We start from the raw sequence: 24,202 nt of genomic DNA on the forward strand, positions 1-24,202 counted from the left end.
AACATAGTAAAAAATATTTTTTTGACAAAATTCGATTTTATTATTCAATATAGTTGCCTTCGAGGGCGATACAACGATTATAGCGGTCATACAATTTTTCGATGCCATTTTTATAGTACGATTTCTCTTTAGCCTCAAAATAGGCCTCAGTTTCGGCGATTACCTCTTCATCAGTGCTAAATTTCTTTCCAGCGAGCATTCTTTTAAGGTCTGCAAACAGGAAAAAGTCACTGGGGGCCAGATCTGGAGAATATGGTGGATGGGGAAGCAATTCGTAGTCTAATTCATATAATTTTGCCATCGTTTTCATTGATTTGTGACACGGTGCATTGTCTTGATGAAACAGCACTTTTTTCTTCTTCAAATGGGGCCGTTTTTTCGTGATTTCATCCTTTAAACGCTCCAACAACGCTATGTAATAATCGCTGTTGATGGTCTGGCCCTTTTTGATTTTATTATTTTGTGGACTTTTTTGATGTTTTCGTCGGTAACAGCCTCTTTGGGGCGTCCACTGCGTGCATCGTCTTCAATGCTCATTTCGCCTCGTTTAAATTTAGCAAACCACTTCTCAACGGTTGATTTTCCTGGTGCAGAGTCCGAATAATGTTTATCAAGCCAAGCCTTGGCTTCAACAGTATTTTTTTCGCCAGAAAGCAATGCTTTATTAACACACGAAATTCTTTTTTATCCATTTTTTCACAATAACAAAAGCTGCTTCACTCACAATGCTATATCTCACGAACTAATTATCCGGCAGCTGTGAAATTTATACACGTATCTTTTGAAGGTTAGTACTAAGTAAAAATCACATGGATTTAATTCTAGTAACGTCATCTATGAGTCAGCCTACGAACTTTTCAGCCCAACTGTTAACTATTGTTTTAAAAGTTCTTCCAAGACAAGAATGGTCATCGCGGGTCATTTTAACCCTTAACTACTATGGACCGTCTCTCAGACCAAAGCATCCAATCACTTATGAGAATTAGTCAATGAATATACCTTCATATATAAACCTTTCGGATCCTGAAGATGTCGAGATTATGAAATTAAACCCAGAAGCGATCTTGTTCAATGAAATTCAAAGTTACCTGTTCCGAATGAAACTTCAGCGTTCTCTATCATATTCGAAAACGGGAACACGCGCCCCAGGGCCGCAATGGCAGCCAGCATGCTGTCCCCGATTCCTCCGATGACTCGCACGTCGCTGGGGCGAAGCCGGTGGACGCTGGTTGCAGTCCCGGTTGACTTCGTGATTTCACAGGGAAAAGAGAAAGTGTCCGGGATGCGAGGCTGTGTTATGATCAGTCTGTTTCTGCGTCCCTGGAAGAAGGGGAAAAAATACATTGTTACTTTGTGAGATGACGACAGAAAGATAGTCCATGAGTCAGACCAGATATCGGTACCACCAAAGGTGGCAAAACTTCAATAGTATTAAAATATATATTACATTAATGTAAGTAAAACAATATGTGACCATTCCAAATAAACAGCTTTTTACATTTTTGTTAGATACCATGCCTTCGCACCAATTGCGATCAAGTATGTTTACAACATACAGTTACGTGTATGGATATTTTTTTGGAATGATTGCATTTTTCAAAACTCATAATTTCTGTTCCTCTTTTAGTATACAGCACAACGTTGCATTTCCATATAATACAGGGTGTACACGATGAACCTCCGGGGTTTCGACGCAATGTTAAAAATCAGAAAATAAAGTTGAGACAATCCAGTGTTTTGTATTTGGTGCTACATACGCTCAAGTTTGCGTGTTTTCTTCTTTAGTTCGCGCGCGTCATTCTTGGCAGCGCTGTCGTCGCTTTTGTGAAAATGGCGTCTTCTCAAGAGAAAGCATACGCTGTGGCATGGTTTGCGGAGTCAAAATCAATTGTTAAGGTGGAGCGTAAGTTTCGGCGTGTCTTTAACAAAACGCCGCCAACGGACAAGAGCATCAGGGCATGGTACAGAAGTTTTCTGGAAACGGGGAGGGTGTTGAAGAAGCCAGGGGGAGGAAAGCCACTTTTCCACCACGTAGCCCAGATATCACTCCTCTGGACCTCTTCATCTGGGGGTATGTTAAGGACGCAGTTTACTCAACGAAGGCGCCAAACGTGAATGCTTTGCGTGACCGAATTGTTGCTGCAATTGATAACATCCCTGACGACGTGCTGCTGCTCGAAGTGGAATACCGGCTGGATATTCTTCGTGTCACTAAAGGTGCTCACATAGAAGTGGGGTAAAACTTTTGAGTTGCTCTTTGAAATAAAAGTACCAAAAAATGTACAGGTGTGTTCGTTTTAATTTCCCATCACTTCAAAATCACGGAGGTTCACCGTCTGTACATCCTGTACTTCAGCGAAAATTATGTTTTTGTATATTTTAACTTTTATATTATTTATATTAGTCATAATCATTAAAAATTATGGATAAAATAGTAGTCTCATGTGCACTATCGTACTCAACTGTACTTTTAATGTCCTCTTTAATGTTATACTCCTAATTAGTCTATGGGCCCAAGTGGGCAAAATAAAGAATTCGGTAAAATTTGGGGGTACTAATTTTCCTTTATGCCACAGTTGTATGGGTGTGTAAGGGTAGCAAGAAAACACATGATTGCCATTTCAAAGTGGTAGCTAATGAAAATGGCGGTCAATTCAAGATGGCGGATGTTAACTTTTCAAAAAAAGTATTATTGAGATTGAAAAACTGGCTGAGATGAGTTCTTTTAAAGAATTAAGAATTGTGTGTGGTAATTACTTAGCAGTCCTACAATTGAGCGGCTCAGGAGTAAAACCTGATACCCACACTCCGTTCAAAATTGAGTTAACACTGGATGCAGTTGCTGTACAATAGTAGCCGCTGATGGAAACACGCGGGAATATCTGGGTAACCCATAAGCCACAACGTAGTGGACAAACTCTCACCTGAGTTTTTCCCTGTTTCATACTTTAGCAGGTTATCAAGTTTTACTCCCGAGCCGTTCAATTTAAAACGCACATCGCAGTTTGTAAATGAAAATAGAAATAAACACTTCGCATTTTAATATATTCGCACACGACTGTACTTGTTAATTAGAATAATAAGTAACTAAATGTTAGTAGTTCGTAGCATATCAAAAGCTTTGAGATATTCTGTGAGGTCAATTTTTCAATAATATTCACCAGAATTCGATCACCATACCGTAGGTATGATTGATTTTGTGTTTTAAGTCCACTTTATGCACAGTAGGGGAAGTTCGGGAGGTATCGGACAGGCGACAGTATTGGACAAGAGCAGCTTAGGGCATTTGCCGTTTGAGGCAGCACTTGTCATGCGGGCAGTGTGTGCATCAAAACGAACCACTTGAGCCATCGCCATATTGGATGTGTATGCCAAGCAGTTTGTGTCGTGCTGCGAGTTTTTTGGTATTTGTTACGTTGTGCAGTGCACGAAGATAAATTTGGAGTATTACAATTGGTCTGAGAGTAAGTGTATTTAGTTTCTATTGTTACTAGCGTACGTATTATATTGTAGTTGTTACGTTGTAGCAGTATAATATCGCTTGCTTCGTTGTTCTTTGTTTAATGACTATCTCAATGTAGCGTGTTGTTCGGGTGGTATCGGCCAAAGTGAAATCGGGTGGTATCCCCCCCGATGACAATGGCTTACCGTTACGCGGAAAGGAGTGACCTGGAGGAGGGTGGGAGAGTTGAGGCCGCATTCCAAGAATTGGCCCCCTCTACCTACAGCCAGCACAGATGGCTTCGCAGACGACATTCACGCCTTCAGCAGAGGTTTACAAATATGTCACCTCAATACTCAAGGGTTACTGAACTCGTTCGATGAATTTAAGCATATCATGTCACCTGCTAATTTCGATGTAATAGGTATCACCGAATCGTGGCTAAAGCCCGGGATAAGTAATAACGTTGTGGAACTTCATGGTTACGAAATAGTAAGGAAAGATCGAACTCGATGCAACAGGGGTGGAATCTGCTTTTATATCAAAGAAAATATTCGATGGAAAATAATAGAAATTGACAATTTTTTTAAACTAGACGAACAAATCGAAATATTAGTAGTCGAAATTTGTTGCAATAAAGAGAAAGTAGCTGTTGTGTTGGTGTACAGGCCGCCAAACATATCTTATACCACATTTAATAATTTGCACGATGTATTACAATTTACATTCGTAAACTACGACCATTATATTTGTATCGGCGATGTAAACGCAGATTTTTTAAAACCTAAAGAACCGGATACAAAATTACTGTCGGGTATAATTAAAGAACTAAACGGCATTCAATTTGTAAAAAAGCCAACGCGGAAAACTGCCACGTCGGAGTCCCTAATAGACGTTATAATCTGTTCTAAAAAGACAAAGGTTTTATACGTAAATCAACAGTCATTGCCAGGTATATCTGATCATGATACAGTGTATGCAGTATTTGAAGTTTATAATAGTGTAAAAAAATCGAAAACGAAATTTGTCCGTTACCGTGACTTCAAACAACTAGATATCAGCAAATTCAATGAGGATGCAAAAAATTCGGCCTGGGAGGATATAGAGGGATGTGAGGACGTAAACAGCTAGGTCGAAATGATAAATGATAAAATACTATTGCTGGCGAACAAACACATCCCTGTTAAAACGCGCAGAGTGACAAAGCCTCCCGCGCCATGGATAAACAATACCGTTCGTGAATTTTGGAAGCTTAGGGACTACTATCATTTGAAATACGTAAACACCGGCGATAACGATAGCCTTCTCAGCTACAAATACTTTAAAAACAGAGCTAAAAAGATAGTGCGAAATAGCAAGTTTCACTATTATAAATCTGCAATCGATAAGAACATAAATAATGCGAAAGAAATGTGGGCGAACCTGCGTAAACATGGCCTAATAGGTAGCAAATATGTCAGTCAAGATATTCCCGAAAAAATACTAGATCCAAATAGCATTAATGACTATTTTATACAAGCTTCACAAAGTGAAGCGAACCAGGATGGCCTGGAAAAAATTTGCAAAACATTTTTGACCCTCAAACCCCTAAATTCATTTACCTTTACTAGAGTGACATCTCAAGACATACGGAAGGCATTCAGCAGGATACGTAGTAAAGCATGTGGAGACGATGGCATAAACTTAACCATTTTAAAATTATTACTTCCATTTTGCGTAAATACTATAACCGTCATAATAAATAACTCCCTAGCACAGGGTATCTTCCCAGAAGCGTGGAAAAAGGCAATCGTTTTACCGCTCGCAAAATGCAAGCCTGTTAAAAATGTGAATGACTTGCGCCCAATAAGTATACTGCCCATAATGTCGAAAATTTTAGAGCGTATTGTACACGAGCAGCTATTCACACACGTAACAGCTACATCTAGTTTTCCAAAGCATCAATCTGGTTTTCGGCCAAATCACAGCACCACAACAGCCATTCTGAAAGTTGCTGATGATGTACAAAAAGCTATTGATGAAAGCAAAATCACCTTACTTGTATGCCTTGATTTCTCGAAAGCATTCGATTGCGTAAACCATGAAGTTCTACTCGCTAAATTACACAGCATTGGGGTTAACGGCATAAGCCATGATTGGTTTGCATCGTACCTTTCTGGCAGGAAGCAGCGTGTACAAATCAGAGGCAAAAATAACTGTTCCTCTGGGTGGTTAAACATTCGAAATGGAGTTCCCCAAGGAAGCATTCTTGGACCTCTCCTTTTCTCCATTTATGTAATGGATTTACATAAGAACCTCTCGCATGCGCAGTATCACCAATATGCTGATGATACTCAGATATACATACATACAAGGATAGAAGAGTTCTCAAATGCAGCATCACAACTGCAGAAAGACCTGAACGCCATAAGTGAATGGGCACAAACTAACTTCCTAAAATTAAACCCAACCAAGTCAAAATTTGTCATAATGGGAACGAAATTTCTGGTAAAAAAGCTTAGCCAAAACACAGATAACATGATTCTCCCCAAATTGAATAGCCATCCGTTAAACTTAGAAAATACTGTAAATAACCTTGGCGTTGTCATGGATTCCCACATAGAATGGTCAGGTCATATTTCAGAGCAGATGAAAAAAGCCAACAAATCTCTTCGAGCATTACATCACTTGAAAAATATTGTAGGCATTGAGGTTAAAAAAAATTGTGCGAGAGTCTAGTTTTATCACAATTAATCTACGGAGCCACGGTTGCTTACAATGCAAGTAGCTCCATAACTAATAAGCTACAAAAGCTACAAAATGCATGCATAAGATTCATTTACAAACTGAAAAAAAGGGACCACATTTCAAAATACTTATTCAATTTGAATTGGCTTAACACCAAGAATCTCGCGAAATACCAATTATTAACTTTAACACATAAAGTACTAGGCAACAAACAGCCTGCATATCTCTTTGAAAAACTGAACATAAATTCGAGCAGACATGAACATGTAACACGACGAAAGAAATTATTGTCAGTCCCAGTACATAATACGACCACCTATGGAAAATCATTTACCGTAACTGCCACTAAAGAATGGAATTCCCTCCCAACCTCCCTAACATCCATCAACAGCCATAAGCTATTTAAAAAGAATCTCAAACAGTATCTACTGGCAAGGCAGCGAAATACCTAATCACGAGCAACTTTTCATTCATTCATAAAGATACGCATTGTAACATTTGGCAACTGTGTGCACATAAATCTTATAATTTCATAATTTCATTTCACTTCATTATTACTATTATATTTTCTATTTTTCCAGATTACTGAATATATATGAATGTGTACTAAAACAAAAGCAAAAAAAAAAAAAAAGATACCTATGTTCAACAATTTATAGGTAAATCTGTTTTTCTTTTTCATTATCTATACATATATCCTAAGCGTATATACCTATATATTTAATTATTCTTATTTGTATTGATATGTAATCCTTTTCATGTTTGTTTTTTTCTGAATGTATTTTTTTTCTCAATGTACTCTTTATTCCATTGTACTAATCTCCCAGACAAGGGTCTGTTGGCCCTAGAGGCCGAAACACGCCCGCTCCAATAAAGGCGATTTTATTATTATTATTATTATCGGACAGCTTGTTGGTTGATAAAATATTCATTTTAGTCCTAATAGAGGTGTTTTTGTTTTGTTTTCAGTAAACCATGGGCAAAATTCGTGAAAAATGGGACGAAGACAATACGAATACCAATTCGCTGAAAGGCTCAAAATTAAACACCGCTTCAACAAAGAGATACAAATGGCAGGAAAAGATTTTTACTATGAGTTAAGTCTAAGGACAGCCGAATCGACTAGTCTGCAGCGTGCAGTTGGTTTCAGTAAAGATCAAGTCACTTTAACAAGTTGGGTGAGCTTATGGACAAACACAAATTCAGCCCATGTAAGATATTCAATGCGGACGAAACTGGTGTATCATGTGTTCACAACAATCGCCTGAAGGTTATGTCTGTAAAAGGGAAAAGACAGGTAGGGAAGCTGACGTCTGCAGAGAGAGGGAGAAATGTGATAATTCTCTTGTCCATAAATGCAGCAGGTGATACGTTCATCCCTCCGTTGTTTGTTTTTCCACGTGTGAGAACTGACAACGAATTAAAAATAGATGCTCCATTAGGAAGTACTTTTGATGAGCAAAAGAGTGGGTGGATCACAAAGGAGGGGTTACTGAAATAGTTGCATACTTTTGTTGATCGGGTAAACCCTAATGAAAAAATCCAGCCTAGTTGATTGTGGATGGCCATGGAAGTCACAAGGACCTTGATGTGATCCTTTATGCCAGGGAACATCATATTCACATAATCAGTTTACCCCCGCACACATCTCACAAACTCCATCCTCTAAACAGGTAAGTTATGAAACCATTTAAAAATGCCTACAATGAGGCATGTGCATTGTGGATGAGGAAGTATCCGAACATGAAAATATTACTTAAAGATATAGCTGGTTTGGTCAACACTGCCTTTTCCAGAATCTGCAGGATGGAACTGGCGCAATCTGGATTCAGTTGCACAGGGATCTATCTACCCACTGAATCACAATGTATTTTGTGACCTGGATTTTGCTGCCTCACTCTGTAACCAGTCACAGGAAGTAGAAGAGAACTTCACTACCATGAATCAGACCTCAACCAATCCTAACAAAGCAGCTTTCTCTCAACTATCCACTGCTTGCAATTTTTCTGAACCCTTGAATCAACTTTACGACCTGCCTTCAACATCAGGAATTTCTACGAGTTGTAGTTTACCTGGAACCTCAAGCAAACCAGACAATCACCCTCAAAAACCATCCACTTCCAAAGCAGCATCTCCTCCAAAACCTTCATCGTCAACTTCTCAAATGTTCATCGCATCACCGACTCTACGCATTTTAGAACAGATTTCACCACTACCAAGCACTTCAAATGTGAAGTACAAAGAATGTACTTCACGCAGTGAACAAAGTGAAATTTTGACATCTTCACCTTACAAAACGCAGCTTCTACAGAAAAGAAGACTCTTCGAAGAGAAGAATGCTACAAGAGAAGATACATAGAAGACAAAAGACATCAAACAAAATGGCAAAGGTATGATTAAGAATCCAAAGCGTAAATTATCGAAAACGAAGGGAATCCAGAAAGCAACAGTTCAAGAAACTAAAGCAAATGAAGATGAAGGCAACAGTGATGAAAAAGCAAGGAAACAACTTAATATTGAAGACAGCAACGTACCAACTGCATCATCTGTGGAGAGTCATTTGAGGAAGACTGGATCCAGTGTCAAGTCTGCAAAGGATGGGCACATGAGAACTGCGCCAATCTTGAAGGGGATAGTCATTTTTATTACTGTGACATTTGTGATGCTACAAAATGAACAAAAACTTTGCCAGTATTCATAAGTTATCATTAACAATTAAATAAATTGTCTTCCAATTTAATTTTATTTTTGTCCGATACCACCCTCCACTTTTTGGAAAGGCTAATTTGTAATGACTTTCATTTCACCCCAAAAATCAAAGTAGTCCTTCTTTTAGCAAAACAGCTTCCACGCAGTGTGTGGGTAAGAGATTGAAGTTTTATATTATCTCTTTCAGGATTGATTATAGCTAATCTTTAAATATAAATCTTAATAAAAGTTAAGGTGTCCGATACCCGCCGACCTTCCCCTAAGGCTAATCGGGACTGGACCTACATTTTAAAGTGGGATACGAACCACTATGTGCCTCCACCGGGTATCGAGCCCGGGACCCCTTACAAGGCGACAACGCTACCACTGCACCATCGAGAACATAGGCGCCGACTCCATGGGGCTTAGGGGGGCTCGAGCCCCCCCCCAATGTTAATGATATGGGGGCAGAGCCCCCCAAATAATTTTGCTTAAGAGGATCTAATGTATTATTTTTCTTCTTGTAAAGTTTACTCTGAATTGTTCCACATGAACTTAACTTTAAATACAAATTTGAAATGTTCTAGACCATCAACTTTGGGAGCTGAGACCGCTAAACCATCAACTTTTGGGGGGGCTATGACCAAAGACAGTAAAACACATGATTTATTACTATATACTAAGTATATAATTATTATTTACTATTATACATATATTAATCAGAGACATAATGAATTTAGCCAACGACTTGTTAAAGACTGCTTGGGAATCCCCTAAAAGAATGCAAATATTTAGGAATATTATTGATGTGAATGAGAAAGCTGGCCATCTGGACCACTTTGCCCTCGTCGGTGGACGTTGAGAGCCTCCAGTATGCAACAGATTACAAGAAACTATGAAAACATTCTCAATTTTCTTGAGAAATTTTCTGAAGGAAATTCTACTGACGCAGCATTAAAATGTGCTGGATACCTGGAGACAATGCTTCACTTCAAGACATTTTTCTTTCTCTCCCTCTACTGCCATGTGATGGGTCCAATAGAAGAGGTAAACTGTAAGATTCAGTCTCCAAGCATTGGTGCTACAGAAGTGAAATCAAAACTAAAATACTTGACTGACATCTTTCAAGAAAAGCGAATGTGTTTTGATCAGTACTGGCTGAAATGCACAGAGGGGAAACCGAGCCTCGTTCATGAGCCAGAATTGCCCCAGGAACGTCACGTCCCTAAGAGACTTGAAAATCCTGATGCTACCAAACATCACAAGTTCTACACTCCAAAATAGTGTTATAAATCAATATACACTAACGTGTGTGACACAGCAAAAGCATGTGTTAAACAAGGACATTAATCTACGGGGCTACAAAAAGTAATAGCCGTAGAGAAAGAATGCATCTCAGCTGTGAACAGTTGCACAACAAACTTTCAGCAAACGTGAGAATTATTTCGCCAAGATTTGGATGCCGATAGGCTCTCCTTACACCTGTCCATGCTTGGTGATATCGCCAAACAGAAGAAAGTGGTTCCAACTACCATGCGTGACATAAGGAAGTTTCTTTTGGAAGACAGCACCCTCCAGGAGCCAAATTCATGATGATCCTCCGCACTGTGCCCGTGATGACAGTCACAGCCGAAAGGTCATTCAGTGTTATTAGCCGACTAAAGACATATTTGAGATCTGCAATGAGGCAGAAGAGACTAAGCAGTTTAGCGGTACTCCCCATACATCAAACTGTGCTTGATAATTTGGACCTGAGATCGCACGTTAATGATTCAGTCTTGGCAGCCTTAACGTGTGGTGACGTAATGCTGTTTGGTGATTTTAACCTTTCCATCGATTGGAACACCCCCACGTCTGGTACTCCAAACTGCCCGGCTGATCAATGGTTCATGGACACATTCGTGAATGGTATTGGTCTGAAGCAATTCAACATGCATAAGACACGCGGTAACAGCAACTTAGATTACGTCCTGGCAACCTCCTGATCCAGAAATAACCCCGGAAAGAAACATTTTACCATCGGACCACGACTCGCTAGATGTCTTTGTGTACCTGCCCCACGTGGAGAAGAGAAAGTCGTAACAATCCCTAAGATTGTATGTTTATTTTTATTAAAGTCTCTCTGAACGCTTCATGTTGACCAGGGCATTCACTTGTTTTTCTCAGCTGTCTCAAGCCTCTTAGGCATGTTTACAATGCATTGTGTTGTGCCATGCAAACCTCCTGAGCATTCAGGAAACAGGTAACACTTCTGGGTTTGGTGTCAGCGGTTTGCATGGTAGCAATTATGATAATAAACACGATTCGGCGATTCGGCATCGAGGAAGAGCTCGATGGCCAGGGAATATAGAGGTGAGACAAGCTGGGAAGTGACTGAACTTTGGGAATTGAGTTGGTAGAGAGAGGTGGTCAGCAAGGCAGGAGGTCGATAGTGGAAGCACGCTTTGGTCAGCATAAGAGAGAAGCTTACAGAGGACTTCGCTATTTTCATTCAGCTCAGAGACTTCAGTTAGACAGGTAATTATCCTACACCCAGCCATGATACAGGTTCAACGGTTCACAAAATCCAACGAGTTACCATTGTCTTTTCAGTAGTTTAATTCCTTTGTGTAAGTTGTACCTTTCGCATGCCAAGCAATAACTCGTCATGTCAATGACGAGTGGTCTCATCAAGAGGATGAATGATGAGTAGTTTACATCACCCCATCAGTTAACTGGTTCAGATCCCTTCATTCTATAGAATGATACGTGGATGGAGGTGCTTAGGGCTTCTCATGCATTTTTCGGAAATGCGATGAGAAAAAGAGTTTGTTAACCAGTTTAGGATTCAACCCCACCCCAAATATTGACACGTGGTAGAGTTGCGGGCCTTTTCATTTTTTTTTTCAGAAAATGAAAAGAGTTGCAGTTAAATTTTAACCAGTTTAAATTCAACCCCACCCCAAATTTTGTTACATGGTTTTAAATTCAAACCCACCCTAAAATTTTGCTCATTTGTTTAGTTTTTGGTATAGCCTTGCCAAAATTAATTTTGAAAATACATAGGGCTTAAAGCTTTTTGCATTTATGGGGGGAGAAGAATTTATTTGTGCCATGATAGATGTCGAGCTTTCACCTTGCTGATGAACTCGACGAAACATTAGATCAATTATTAGATATAGCACGAGGGACTACAAGTTTTAATTTAGATGTCAGCGGCCCAGCTGCAAGTTCCACTCCCAAGTTTAAACGTAGCCCAATCCTAACTAGACGCCTTCAGCGAGAATTATTGGAAAAACAGAAATGCAAACCACAATTAGAGCAACAAGATCAGGATATTAGAGGTTTAGACCAAACACAATTCGCAACGATGGCTCAGTCGCAGTTTGTTCCCCCAACTATTTTAGAGGGTATCCCATTTCAGGGGATAGCCGGGGAGGATGTATCAAAATTTTTAGATAAAGTGGATAGCCTTGCCATATTAAATGGATGGAATAATGCCCGTAAGCAGGAATTATTTCCAGCCCTTCTGGCCGGGCCAGCGTTACGATGGTACCAGACCTGGAAAGATGGTACAGAAAATCAGGAAGTTTCTTACGAGGAGATACGGCGAAAATTTAAAGACGAATTTACAGGGTCCTTGGATCAACTCCAGATCGAGGAACAAATTCGATATAGATTACACAAGGAAACTGAGCCAGTTACGAATTATGTTCGGGACAAACAATTACTTCTACTCAAGGCAGACCCCAAAATGAGTATTCAACAACAGATCAAACAGATCATATTAGGCTTACAGGTGGATTATATGAAAGATATCCACCATAAAGAGTATGAGTCCGTGCATGGGTTACTTAAGGATTTAAAATCCTTTGAAAAACTTCAGTTCTTGATGAGGCAGCGCAAGCTGAAAGAACTGAGGTACGAAGATCAAAGAGATAGTTTATTCTCTCCTTTGCATAATACACCAGCACTTTCGCAACAGCAGCAGATTTTACTGCAGAGTAACAATCTGGCTACTGCTGAGTCTGCGCAATCGCGACCCACTTCAGACATTGAGGAAAAATTCAAAGCATTGCAAAAGGAGGTTGAGCAATTAAAATTATTCAATAATCCTCAAAATACCAAAGCTCAAGTCCAGGCTCAGGAAACTGGTCTGGAAGCGAGATTAGCCAGTCTCACTTTGAGATTGGATAGCATGGAGGATCAAAAACAGAACTCTGGCACCGACTCATCTACTCCAAAACAATTTAGAGAACCTTATTATAAGGATAATTATCAGTCAAGTAATAATTACAGAGGCTCCTATCGGGGTAATAATAATAATAGACGACAATACAATAGGGGGTACAGGAATGGACGTAATAATAATGGTAACAACTCAGATCGCAATAGGCGATATGGTAATACCCAACAATGGCGAGGACGTGGAAACTTCCGCGGACAGAACTCGCGGGGTTCCTCGTTTTCAGCAGGGCGAGACCAGGAAAACAGGGAAGAGCAACGGGGGAGACCACGCTGCTCAATTTGTAATTACCCTAATCACACAGCAGCCACTTGTTTTCAGAACACGGAGGCTTTAAACGAACAATGACTGCCCATAGAAGAGACGTATGCGCAGATTTCGTTGGCAAACAGATATCAGTCTCTACTTTTCCCTATGAGGAATTAATTTATATTAACGCAGTGTTAGGGGGACAACGTCAGAGGTTTCTCGTGGATTCCGGAAGCCAAGTATCCGTCACCAGTGATCGAGGCATTCCTTCAACCGCCAAACGTTTCAAAATTCATACGGCCATAAGGGGAGTAGCAAAAGAACAAATTGAAATTAAAGATATTGTCCTATTAACTTTTGCAATAAACGGCCGCAATTTTACTCATCCTTTTCGGATGATTCCAAATTTTGAACATGGGACAATCCTGGGAAACGATTTTTTAAGAGCTCATAAAGCAAATTTGGATTTTGATCAAAATCGACTCACATTGAGGAGATTTGGTACTCCTCCAAGCAGTTAAGGACGGAACACAGAAAAACCTTTGACGTTTCCATAAAAGTTGCTAGTCTGATCAGGGATTTATATGTGCCGGAATTTGTAACTTCCAGACAAATTAGAATCAAACCTAGATCTCATTTGTGTATTCCTGTCAAATTGACAAATTCTAGTAATCAAAACTTAACTTATTTGGAACCAGATTTACAGTTTCAAATGGACACAGGCTTAATGGTGCCTCGAGCCATTGTAAATCCGGAGTCATTTTTAATTTGGATCACTAATCCAAATTCTTACAAAATTAAAATTAGGAAAGGGGCACGTTTAGGTACCGCAGAGGCATGGCAAAATCCAGTACCAGCTTCGCGTCATACTGCAGGTGACGGAGGACCTAATGTTATGGTGACCAAGGAGACTGGCACCGTGACAAAACCAGTGCACGACATTACTAAATTTGATATTAATCCAGCATTGGAACCCGATCAGAAATTGCAACTCAGACAATTATTAGAGAAGTATGTAGATGTATTTTCTTGGTCTGAGCAAGACATTGGTTGTGCCACTAATTATACGCATCGTATAAAGTTAAAGGACGACTCGGAATTTCACGTCCCAGCTTACCCTATACCAGTTCACCTGCGTAAGGAAATTAACCAGCAAATTGACAACTTGCTAGAAGCAGGGGTCATCAGTCCTACGACATCACCCTACAATTCACCAGTTTTTCTTGTCAAGAAGAAATCAGGAGCTTATCGCATGGTGCAGGATTTCCGATTACTTAATGCTAGGTCTGTTTTCGATGCAGTTTCTATAGGAAACATCTCAGAGATATTGCACAATATGGCCGGTAAGAGCTATTACTGTAGTGCTGACTTGAAACAAGGATTTTTTCAAATACCATTAGAAGAACAATCGAAAAAGTACACTGCCTTTACTATACCAGCCAGGGGACAATTTGCGATGAACTTTACACCTATGGGACATGTGACTTCTCCTGCGGCAATGACCCGATGTGTTCAGCTCGCTACAGCGGGGATGAACGACAATAACTTTGCTTTTTATATCGATGACATGTTTGTTTTTGCCAATACATTTAAGGATATGTTGGTCAATTTGGAGAAAATGTTTCAATGTTTACGATCTGCCGGATTGAAATTGGCTGTACCTAAATGTTCACTTGGATACTATGAGACAATTGCCTTGGGCCACAATGTGGGCAAATATGGCTATCGTATAAGTGATAGAATACTGTCATCCATTAAGAATTATAAGGTTTCCACCACCACGAAGAAGGTTAAAATGTTTTTAGGTCTTTGCAGCTACGTGAGGAAATATGTCAAGAATTTTTCTGATATTGCATCACCATTACAGGGTTTAATTCGTAAGGGCAAGAAATTTACATGGGGTCCTGAACAACAATCAGCATTTGAGAAATTAAAGGAAGCTCTAATTACTGCACCTGTTTTGTTACCGTACGATCCAGCGAAGAACACCAAGGTTTTCACCGATGCTTCATCTCATGCGGTCAGTGGCGTATTAATGCAGCCCAATGCAGAAGGAGAGTACTTGCCATGTGCGTACTGCAGTAGAACGTTGACCGACACTGAAAAAAGATTGAGTGTTATTGAGCAAGAATTAACAGCAATCTTATATGCTTTCAAATCATTTAGATTTTATCTTGTTGGGCGCCATTTTGATTTATACACAGACAACAAAGCAATTACGTACATTAGGACATCCCGTAATTTGAGCTCAAAGCTTCTTCGATGGAGCAACCTTTTGGAGGATTTTTCATTCACTCCTATCCATGTTAAAACTACGGAGAACATCGCCGATCCCCTCAGCAGAGAATGTGTAGAAAACGTAGAGGATGGCAACACTGAAGAGGACATTCCCGAACCCAGGACACTTACTTTATTTGATGCAACCACAGATGTCGCGGACCATCAGAGACAGGATTCATTTTTTGGCCCAATTATTAAAGTTTTGGAGGACCCAGACAGGGACGATGGAACATTACCGCTATATATCCAGAGGCAGGTCTATCATCATGTGTTGGAAGATGGATTATTGTATAGACAGCAGAAATTAGGAGCTACTACCAAGAAATTATTATGCATTCCCATGACGTTACGTGATTCTGTGATTGAGACACTCCACGCTTCACCCATAGGAGGTTCTCATCTTGGATTTACCAAGTGTTACAATGTGGCCTTACCAAGAATTTATTTTCCAAATATGAAGTTATTTATACAGAGGAAAATTAGGGAATGTATAACATGCCAGCAGAATAAACGCCGTCCAGGTTTACCAGCAGGAGAATTGTGCACTTTTCCCGCACAGAAGCCATTCCAGCGGATTTGTCTGGACTTTTCAGGTCCATATCCTCCTTCATCCAATCTTCGTCATCGATACATAATCGCTGCAACAGATTTTGGGACGCGCTATTTAATAGCCAAACCAGTTGCAGATTGCACGGCCAGTACAGCAGCAGAATTTGTGTATGAAGAGATCGTGTTACGCTACGGAGCCCCGAAGGATATTTACACGGATCGCGGATCTGCATTTAAATCTAAGCTTTTCCAGGAACTTGGCAATAAATTGGGAATCAACATCAAGTTTTCACCAGTCGGTCTTCATAACTCTATAGGTCTTTCGGAACGTAACCACGGGGTCTTACAGAGTATAATGAAGTGTTATGTTAACTCAAAACACACTGATTGGGTCCAATATTTACAGCCAAGTGTATTTAGTTACAATACTACAAGGAATCAGAATTTGCGGTATAGCCCATTCTTTTTAGTACATGGATTCCAACCTACTTTGCCCTGGGAGCTTGCATTACACACACCAAGCTGTGAAAATGTGGAGAATGACGTACGGTTCCGAGTATTGGAGAAAGCAAGAACCAATGCTATGGATAACTTAGCAAAACGACATGTGGAAGTGAAGAAATATTATGATCAGAAGAGGAAACAGATCAAGTTTCAACCAGGCGATCAAGTATTAATTTTTGACAGCACCCAGAAAATTGGAACCGCACGGTGCTTTTCAGGTATTTATAAAGGCCCAGCCACAGTTATTCGAGAAGAGAATCCGAATACATACCTGGTGGAATTCCAAAACAAGCGCGGAAAGACATTAGTGGACTCTATTGCCGTCCAGAGACTCAAAAAATATTATGCGCCAGATGACGGTGAAGGCGAAGAGAATTTGGCAGGTGAAGATGAAGATCATCAAGAAGACAACGCGGACTCACGCACGGATAATGGTCACTAAAATTGAAAATTTATATAAGTAACAGGTTTAACATTTTAATTTCACTTGCATGACATAATAATAATAATAATAATTTCTCATAGAATAGCACTAATAATATTAACAATTAAAAGCAGACTTATCATTTAATAATGTGCTTAGGCACAAAAGTTTTGCAGTATTAATAATACTAGCCCAATAAGTACATCACTAGAATTTTTTTTAGGTACTCTTCAGAAGAAGGTATATGATTTATTAGCAAAGTTTAATTTTAAGCGCCAAGTATGAGAATATTTATATTATATGAATATGTAGACGTCGACGTCAAGATTTTATTGCGCTCCACTAACAAGTATTTTCCTTCGGATATTGGATAGCTACCGATAATCCTGGAAATCCATTCTGCCATCGCAGAATGATTATGAGTAAACCACAACGGTTTTAGTTTAAAGCTTTGCCACAATAATATGCTAAGCATATTTTAAAATGAGTAGAGAGAATTAAAAGATTCTTCAAGTCTTAGTGATGTTAGTATTTTAATGCATTTAAAGATCGCATAAATAATAATTATTATTTTATTTCAGGTAGTCAGGAGTAAATTAGACTCAATTTTTCCTTTACCTTGTACCTCAGTACAGTTCGATTGATTTTAAGTACTTAAAAGTAAAAATACCACCTGAACTTAAATAAGAGAAGTTTGCAGTAAAATTTAAAGCTAAGATAAGTTAACCAGTGCTAATAAATTTAGAGAATAAATAAATTATATTAAATAAATAAATCACGCAGATAAATTGAGCCTAGAGTCAGAAATAATTAAAAGTTGAGTTAAAATATCTACTACTTAGACTAGGAAGGCTTAAAGTACGTATTAGTTTTGAAGAACTGTTTGTTCTGATTGCCTAAGCAACATGAAAATCATTGCGATTTTAGTTATTTTAAACGGATTTCTTCCATACGTAAAAGCTTCTAATTTTATTTATCTGTTGAACAAGTCCTTTGACTATCCTTATAATATAATTACAATTTTATTATTAACAACATTTATTATTAGTATTTTTATAATTTTCATAATCTGTTATTTTCAATGTCACCGCAAGAAATCTATTACTTATGACCATGAGTGTACCAACGAGTTACAGTTAAGCAAACTTAATGATTCACCGTCCATTGATCAGATTTACGATGATGTTGTACCGATTGTTGAAGTGGTACCATTAAAAACGAGTCACCCGCCAATTCCCCCTCCACTGCCTCAGTCCATTATTATTCAACCTAGGGTACACCTAGAAGTTCAAGATGTATCCAGAAATAGTTTAGTCACTAAAGACGACAGTATAGATTTGCCGAATAATATTTTATCCGTTAAGGATAGAGTTCAGAAATTTGCCGTAAGCAAGGATCCTAATTTTGTTCAAAACAGTTGCAAAATGGAAAGTGAATTGCCTATTTCACCCTGTATTCAGCCAGTTGTAAAAGTTAAAGAGTCATTTGCGAATCAGTCACCAGTAAAAGTTGAGAAAGTTTCAAATGTTACTTTAAGAGCAGAAAGTAAGCCAAATTTTCAGGTTCCCGAACCTGTTGTTTCATTTACAGACCATATTTTCTACGACTTCATGTTCGCCTAGAATTTTATATTCATTACGATTTAAATTTTAAGTATAATCCATTTTTTTACATTTGATTGTACCTTATGCAAGGTTTATTAGTCATTTATATTGCTAGCAGCCTTTCCCAAGTTTTATTATTGTACGAGCACGGAGGTGTGTTCAAGTAAACACGCTGTCGCAAACGCGACGTATTTTTTTCTCTTCCCATCCCATCTATGACGTAATTTTAAAGACCTTGACTTTATTTCGAACTCCCGCAGCTGTTACTACACTTTGTTCATAGTAATTTAAAGTTTTGTACACATGTACGCGTCATTCGGGGCGTCAGCGAACCATCGCCTTGCATTTTCTTCCTCCGCACCTTTGCTTGTTGCCCAAAGCAACGATTTTTTTTCGTTCGCTATCCCGAACGGAACCCGAACTTACCCGAAGTCGCCGATCACGCCTGTCGCTGTAGAGAAATCAGTTCAGTCCTTCCGAGCGACTACGAAAATGCAATTTTGCAGGAACTTTGTCAGCGAATTCCTTTCTCCGCACGAAAGCTCTCTCCCGAGTACTTTGAACACGCTGGAGGCTCAGAAAACACTTACCATAAGCTTTGCATATTTTCTCGCATCAGTGGCGGTCGTCCATTAAAATTTTAGGGGATCAGTTTAGTTACGCATATAGCCATCAGAATTTGATTTTTACGATAGAAGTTCATGTAAACAATGTTAGGGATATTTTTGCTACATAGATAATTTTTTTTCCGTAAAACGTCGCATTTATGCACTTCAGACTAAACACGACCAATAATTTTCAAAGGAACAACAAGACGAAATTTTTTGCGTTTTTCTTGCAAAATTTTCCCGTTTTTTATAGAGACATTTATTGTAAGTAAATTTTTAGGGAAATCGACGTACATTTGGATTAAATCAGGATAAAGTCAAACGAAATTTTGATAAAATCAGGGAAGTTTACAAAAGGGCAATTTTAGCACTTTATGCACTTAGAGTAATCAAGATTATTAGCAACATGCCAGGCTAAGCCTCGGTGAGTGGCACAGGCATGTGCAGCAAAAGTCGCCACGGCATCGTTAGCCTTTCCAAATTTTAACAGTGTGGTTTACCACAAATGTTATCATTTGAGAATTATTATTATTAATAATTATTATTAGGAAATTTAACTTAATTACCCAATTTGCACCTTATTTGACAATGCAGCAATAAATTCATTACTTCTTACTGATTAACTTCGTGTTAATGTTAGTACAGTAGGTAATAACTAGTAATTGTATTTATATATTAATATATTGCATAACTATTCTCTATCTATTTTGTTTGAACAAACCTAAGGGATTGACACACCATTCTTATTTGAGTCAAGTATACCTTTCCGCGGCGGGTCTGTTTACATGACCAAGTGATTTGAGGTATACGGCGGACTTAAGAAGTTTTGAGTGGTTAAATTTCTTTTGTTTAAAGAAAATTTGAAATTGAGAAAGTTTTATTATTTTTTATTGTGTTTAAAATTTGAATATCACCTTTTTAATTCCCTAATGCTATATTTTGTTACCACCTGGAGTTTCAACGAGACTCAGAAGTAGCATTTATTAAATTTTTTTTTACATTGCATATTTATGAACCACGGCAAATTGCACCGGCCTATCATTTATTAGGAGGCCATTAGAGGCTTGCCAAAGCAACCTTTTAGATACTAACAGCTTGCTTTGCGCAACACAAATTTTATATATTTATTTTAAGGGTTCACAACATAATATTTTTTTTGAATTTAAACAGAATTTAGAACATGCTTGCAACACTTACCTTTGTTTATTAATTCTACATTTTGTAATTTTGAAGTGAAATCTATTACTGACAATAAATTATTTCAGTTTATTAGGACACGTAATGGTATTTTAATATCAGGTTCAGGTCAATTTATTGTTATTCAGAATTTGAATAATAATTTGAACACGCACAGATCAATTCAGCTTAACGAAGGGGAGTCTATATTTTTTAATTATCAGGATTTTTTCGCAGATTATTGTGGATCAACAAATTTTACACACAAGAATTTTAGCTTTCGAACAAGTCAAAATGCAGGAAATTGAGTTATTACTTAATATTCCAAAGAATTTATCTGATTTCACTATTCCTCAATGGACTCCGCTTGAACTTGCTTTAAAGCAACTTAATCAATCAATTAGTAAGGGCATTTCATTCCAGGAATTAGTTTTAAACCCTTTGCCCATGTCTATATTAGTATTTATTATTTGGAATTTATTACTAACATCAGCATTAGGATATTATTTGTATAAACATCATCAGCTTTCTAAACAGGTTAATTTAGAGCAGCGCAGTAATAATTAATAGGTTAAGGCAACACATTAATCATGGACACTAATATTTTAATTACGGTTGGATATTTTATTTAAATTTTCCTTATTTATTTTCAAGGAGTTATGGCAATCATTTTATCAATTTATTTTAATCATATTTTATTTTGATGAGGCAAGTTAATTTAATTTTAAAGAAAAGGCAATGGAAATGAGTTGGGTTGGTGTACATGCATACTTGAATTATATATACCCATCCTATTGCAATTTCCTTTCTTTATTATAATTTTCCCTTTTAACCTAACCTGTCTATACGGAGCACCATGGACAAGCAATGCCTACACCATCCATGGGCATTTTTCATGACGGACATCCGCAGGCAGTCTACTACTGTTATTACCATTCTACGAGGGAGACATGCAGACATTTTTTAGTTATTACTACACGGAGACTACCATTTACAGGAAGGATGTAGTCAACCAGACATTTCCCAGTATAGCGGACTATACACTATCAACGACACCTAGTGATGGAGCTAGATAAAATTCCACACTGTTTGCAGTTCAAACAACAATTTTTCCCCATCTCCCAAGTTTTACGGGTAATTTACCACATTTTTTTACATTGCCCCCATGCAGTCAAGACGACAAGCAATCCAGAAAGAAGAAGAAGTATAGAAAACATACATTTTACAAACAGCAGTTCCAGTTACAAACAATAATTACAGAATTGTGCTACAGTGTTTCTACACATACACAGGCGAGCTTCTATCATGTGTATCTATTTGGTCATTTAACATGCATTATGGGAAACAGTACTTTTTCATAGCCCTTATACACATTTTCAGTTTTGTGTCATGCATGAGAGCCAGTTTTATATGCATTCAAGTTTACAGTATACTACAAGGAAGCGACAAGCACCAGTGGTGTCAATTGACCAGTGCGAGCATCAATTAGTGCATAATTTTTTTTAAGATGGAATTTTGCACTTTGAATAAATAAACGGTCATGCAAGCAATAAAAAGCTTAACTAAAGCACTTTCAAACATTCCAGACAGTATGCTTTAGTTTTATGCAAATGTTTCTCCCAAACAGTTAATTGTGTTTCACCAACATGGAATATTGAAAGCGACACATTTGTTCGCAGAATATTTATTTGATATTTATAACTCAAGCACATAGTGTTGTCACTTGGAAGATTATTAATTTGTGTGTGCAGTCATACAAAGGTAATCACCAAGCCAGATATATGTATACAGTGTACAGTTGAACGTAGAAAAGAAAATTGAACGCTATAATTACGTTTTTACCAGCGACAGTTTTCAGTGTAACTCACTATATGCATTGAATATTGTATAATAATACATTGGAATGTGCAACACAGCCATGCAAGTTCATATATTCAACGATGTCAGGAGTGCAGTGGCTACGTAGTTCGTACAACATACTACATTTTGATATAATCAGGCTTTCACACAGAAAAAACAGTGAGATGTGACAATGTTTTACATGCCTACTTACGTGTACTTACTTGTGCACCTTTTTAAGGTTTTTCTATTTATTTGAAGAGTCTATATCAAGGGGCAATATAAACAAACATTGTGAATTCCGTTCTATCTTGCAAAGACGCTCCAGCCGTTGGCCTCGCGGGTGACACAGAGTCGACACCGCTCGGCGAGGCATCACAGACTCTTGACTAGGAGCAGGCGGACGAGCAATTCTACATAATAAACTTTACGTACACCCAAACATGTGATACATTAAGAGTTTTATCGCTTAACGACACGAACTTTTGTGATTTCTAGTCTTATAATAGTATATATTATTGTTTTTTACATCGTATAAACATACGAATTTGTTAGTATTAAGGGTATTATTCATTATAAGGTTTAGGGAATGAAAATTTTCTTTCCTTCGGGATGCGGCAAACAAGAGAAAGTTATGTTTTGGTGGATTTCTTTTGTATATTTGGGTTTTTAAGAAAATATATGGAATTGGCGAACCTGAGTCATGTCAAGCTTTGCGATTTGACTTTTAAATTTTCAAAGGAGAAAATTTTCCTACGCGGGGCGAACGTAACAATCCCTAAGATTGTATGTTTATTTTTATTAAAGTCTCTCTGAACGCTTCATGTTGACCAGGGCATTCACTTGTTTTTCTCAGCTGTCTCAAGCCTCTTAGGCATGTTTACAATGCATTGTGTTGTGCCATGCAAACCTCCTGAGCATTCAGGAAACAGGTAACACTTCTGGGTTTGGTGTCAGCGGTTTGCATGGTAGCAATTATGATAATAAACACGATTCGGCGATTCGGCATCGAGGAAGAGCTCGATGGCCAGGGAATATAGAGGTGAGACAAGCTGGGAAGTGACTGAACTTTGGGAATTGAGTTGGTAGAGAGAGGTGGTCAGCAAGGCAGGAGGTCGATAGTGGAAGCACGCTTTGGTCAGCATAAGAGAGAAGCTTACAGAGGACTTCGCTATTTTCATTCAGCTCAGAGACTTCAGTTAGACAGGTAATTATCCTACACCCAGCCATGATACAGGTTCAACGGTTCACAAAATCCAACGAGTTACCATTGTCTTTTCAGTAGTTTAATTCCTTTGTGTAAGTTGTACCTTTCGCATGCCAAGCAATAACTCGTCATGTCAATGACGAGTGGCCTCATCAAGAGGATGAATGATGAGTAGTTTACATCACCCCATCAGTTAACTGGTTCAGATCCCTTCATTCTATAGAATGACACGAAGTCTCGACCGCAAAAGCAGCCATATCGCCTGTGGCGGAATGCACCCTGGGAGGACATTCGCCGAGCTCTTCATTTCTACCCGTGGTGTCTGGTGCAGGATGATGACGTCAACAAATCAGTGGAGATGTTTGTGGACGTACTGCACGCCGTGATTGATGACTTCGTGCCGGCCAGGAAACCGAAATCGACAAAATATCCGTTGTGGTTTGACAATGAAGTTCTCCTGGTGCTAAAAAACAAAAAGGAAGCCTGGAACCTGTGGAAACAAAGCCCCAATGTGCATACACACCAAACGTTCTGTAGTATTAGACGTCACTCCAAGTATTTACTTAAGAAAAAATATAAGGACTACGTAGACAACGTAACAGCACAGTGCCTTACCAATCCAAAGAAATTCTTTACTTTGTTAAATTCAAGAAAGCAAAAACCACGCGTCCCCATGGAAA

The 24,202-nt window shown here is 38.5% G+C and overlaps 1 protein-coding gene across 1 annotated transcript in view; it reads right to left on the reverse strand.

Annotated features, from left to right (window-relative positions):
- LOC145990416 (phospholipase B1, membrane-associated-like) overlaps positions 1 to 24,202 on the reverse strand; it is a 60,464-nt gene that overhangs the window by 24,624 nt on the left and 11,638 nt on the right. Inside the window, exon 3 of the mRNA XM_083126110.1 lies at positions 1,089 to 1,320. Coding sequence (XP_082982236.1) covers positions 1,089 to 1,320 — 232 coding nt within the window. The remainder of the gene's footprint in view (positions 1 to 1,088; positions 1,321 to 24,202) is intronic.

The sequence above is a fragment of the Lepisma saccharinum genome, chromosome 7 (assembly GCF_977018435.1).
Source record: "Lepisma saccharinum chromosome 7, izLepSacc3.1, whole genome shotgun sequence".
Classification (NCBI taxonomy): domain Eukaryota; kingdom Metazoa; phylum Arthropoda; class Insecta; order Zygentoma; family Lepismatidae; genus Lepisma; species Lepisma saccharinum.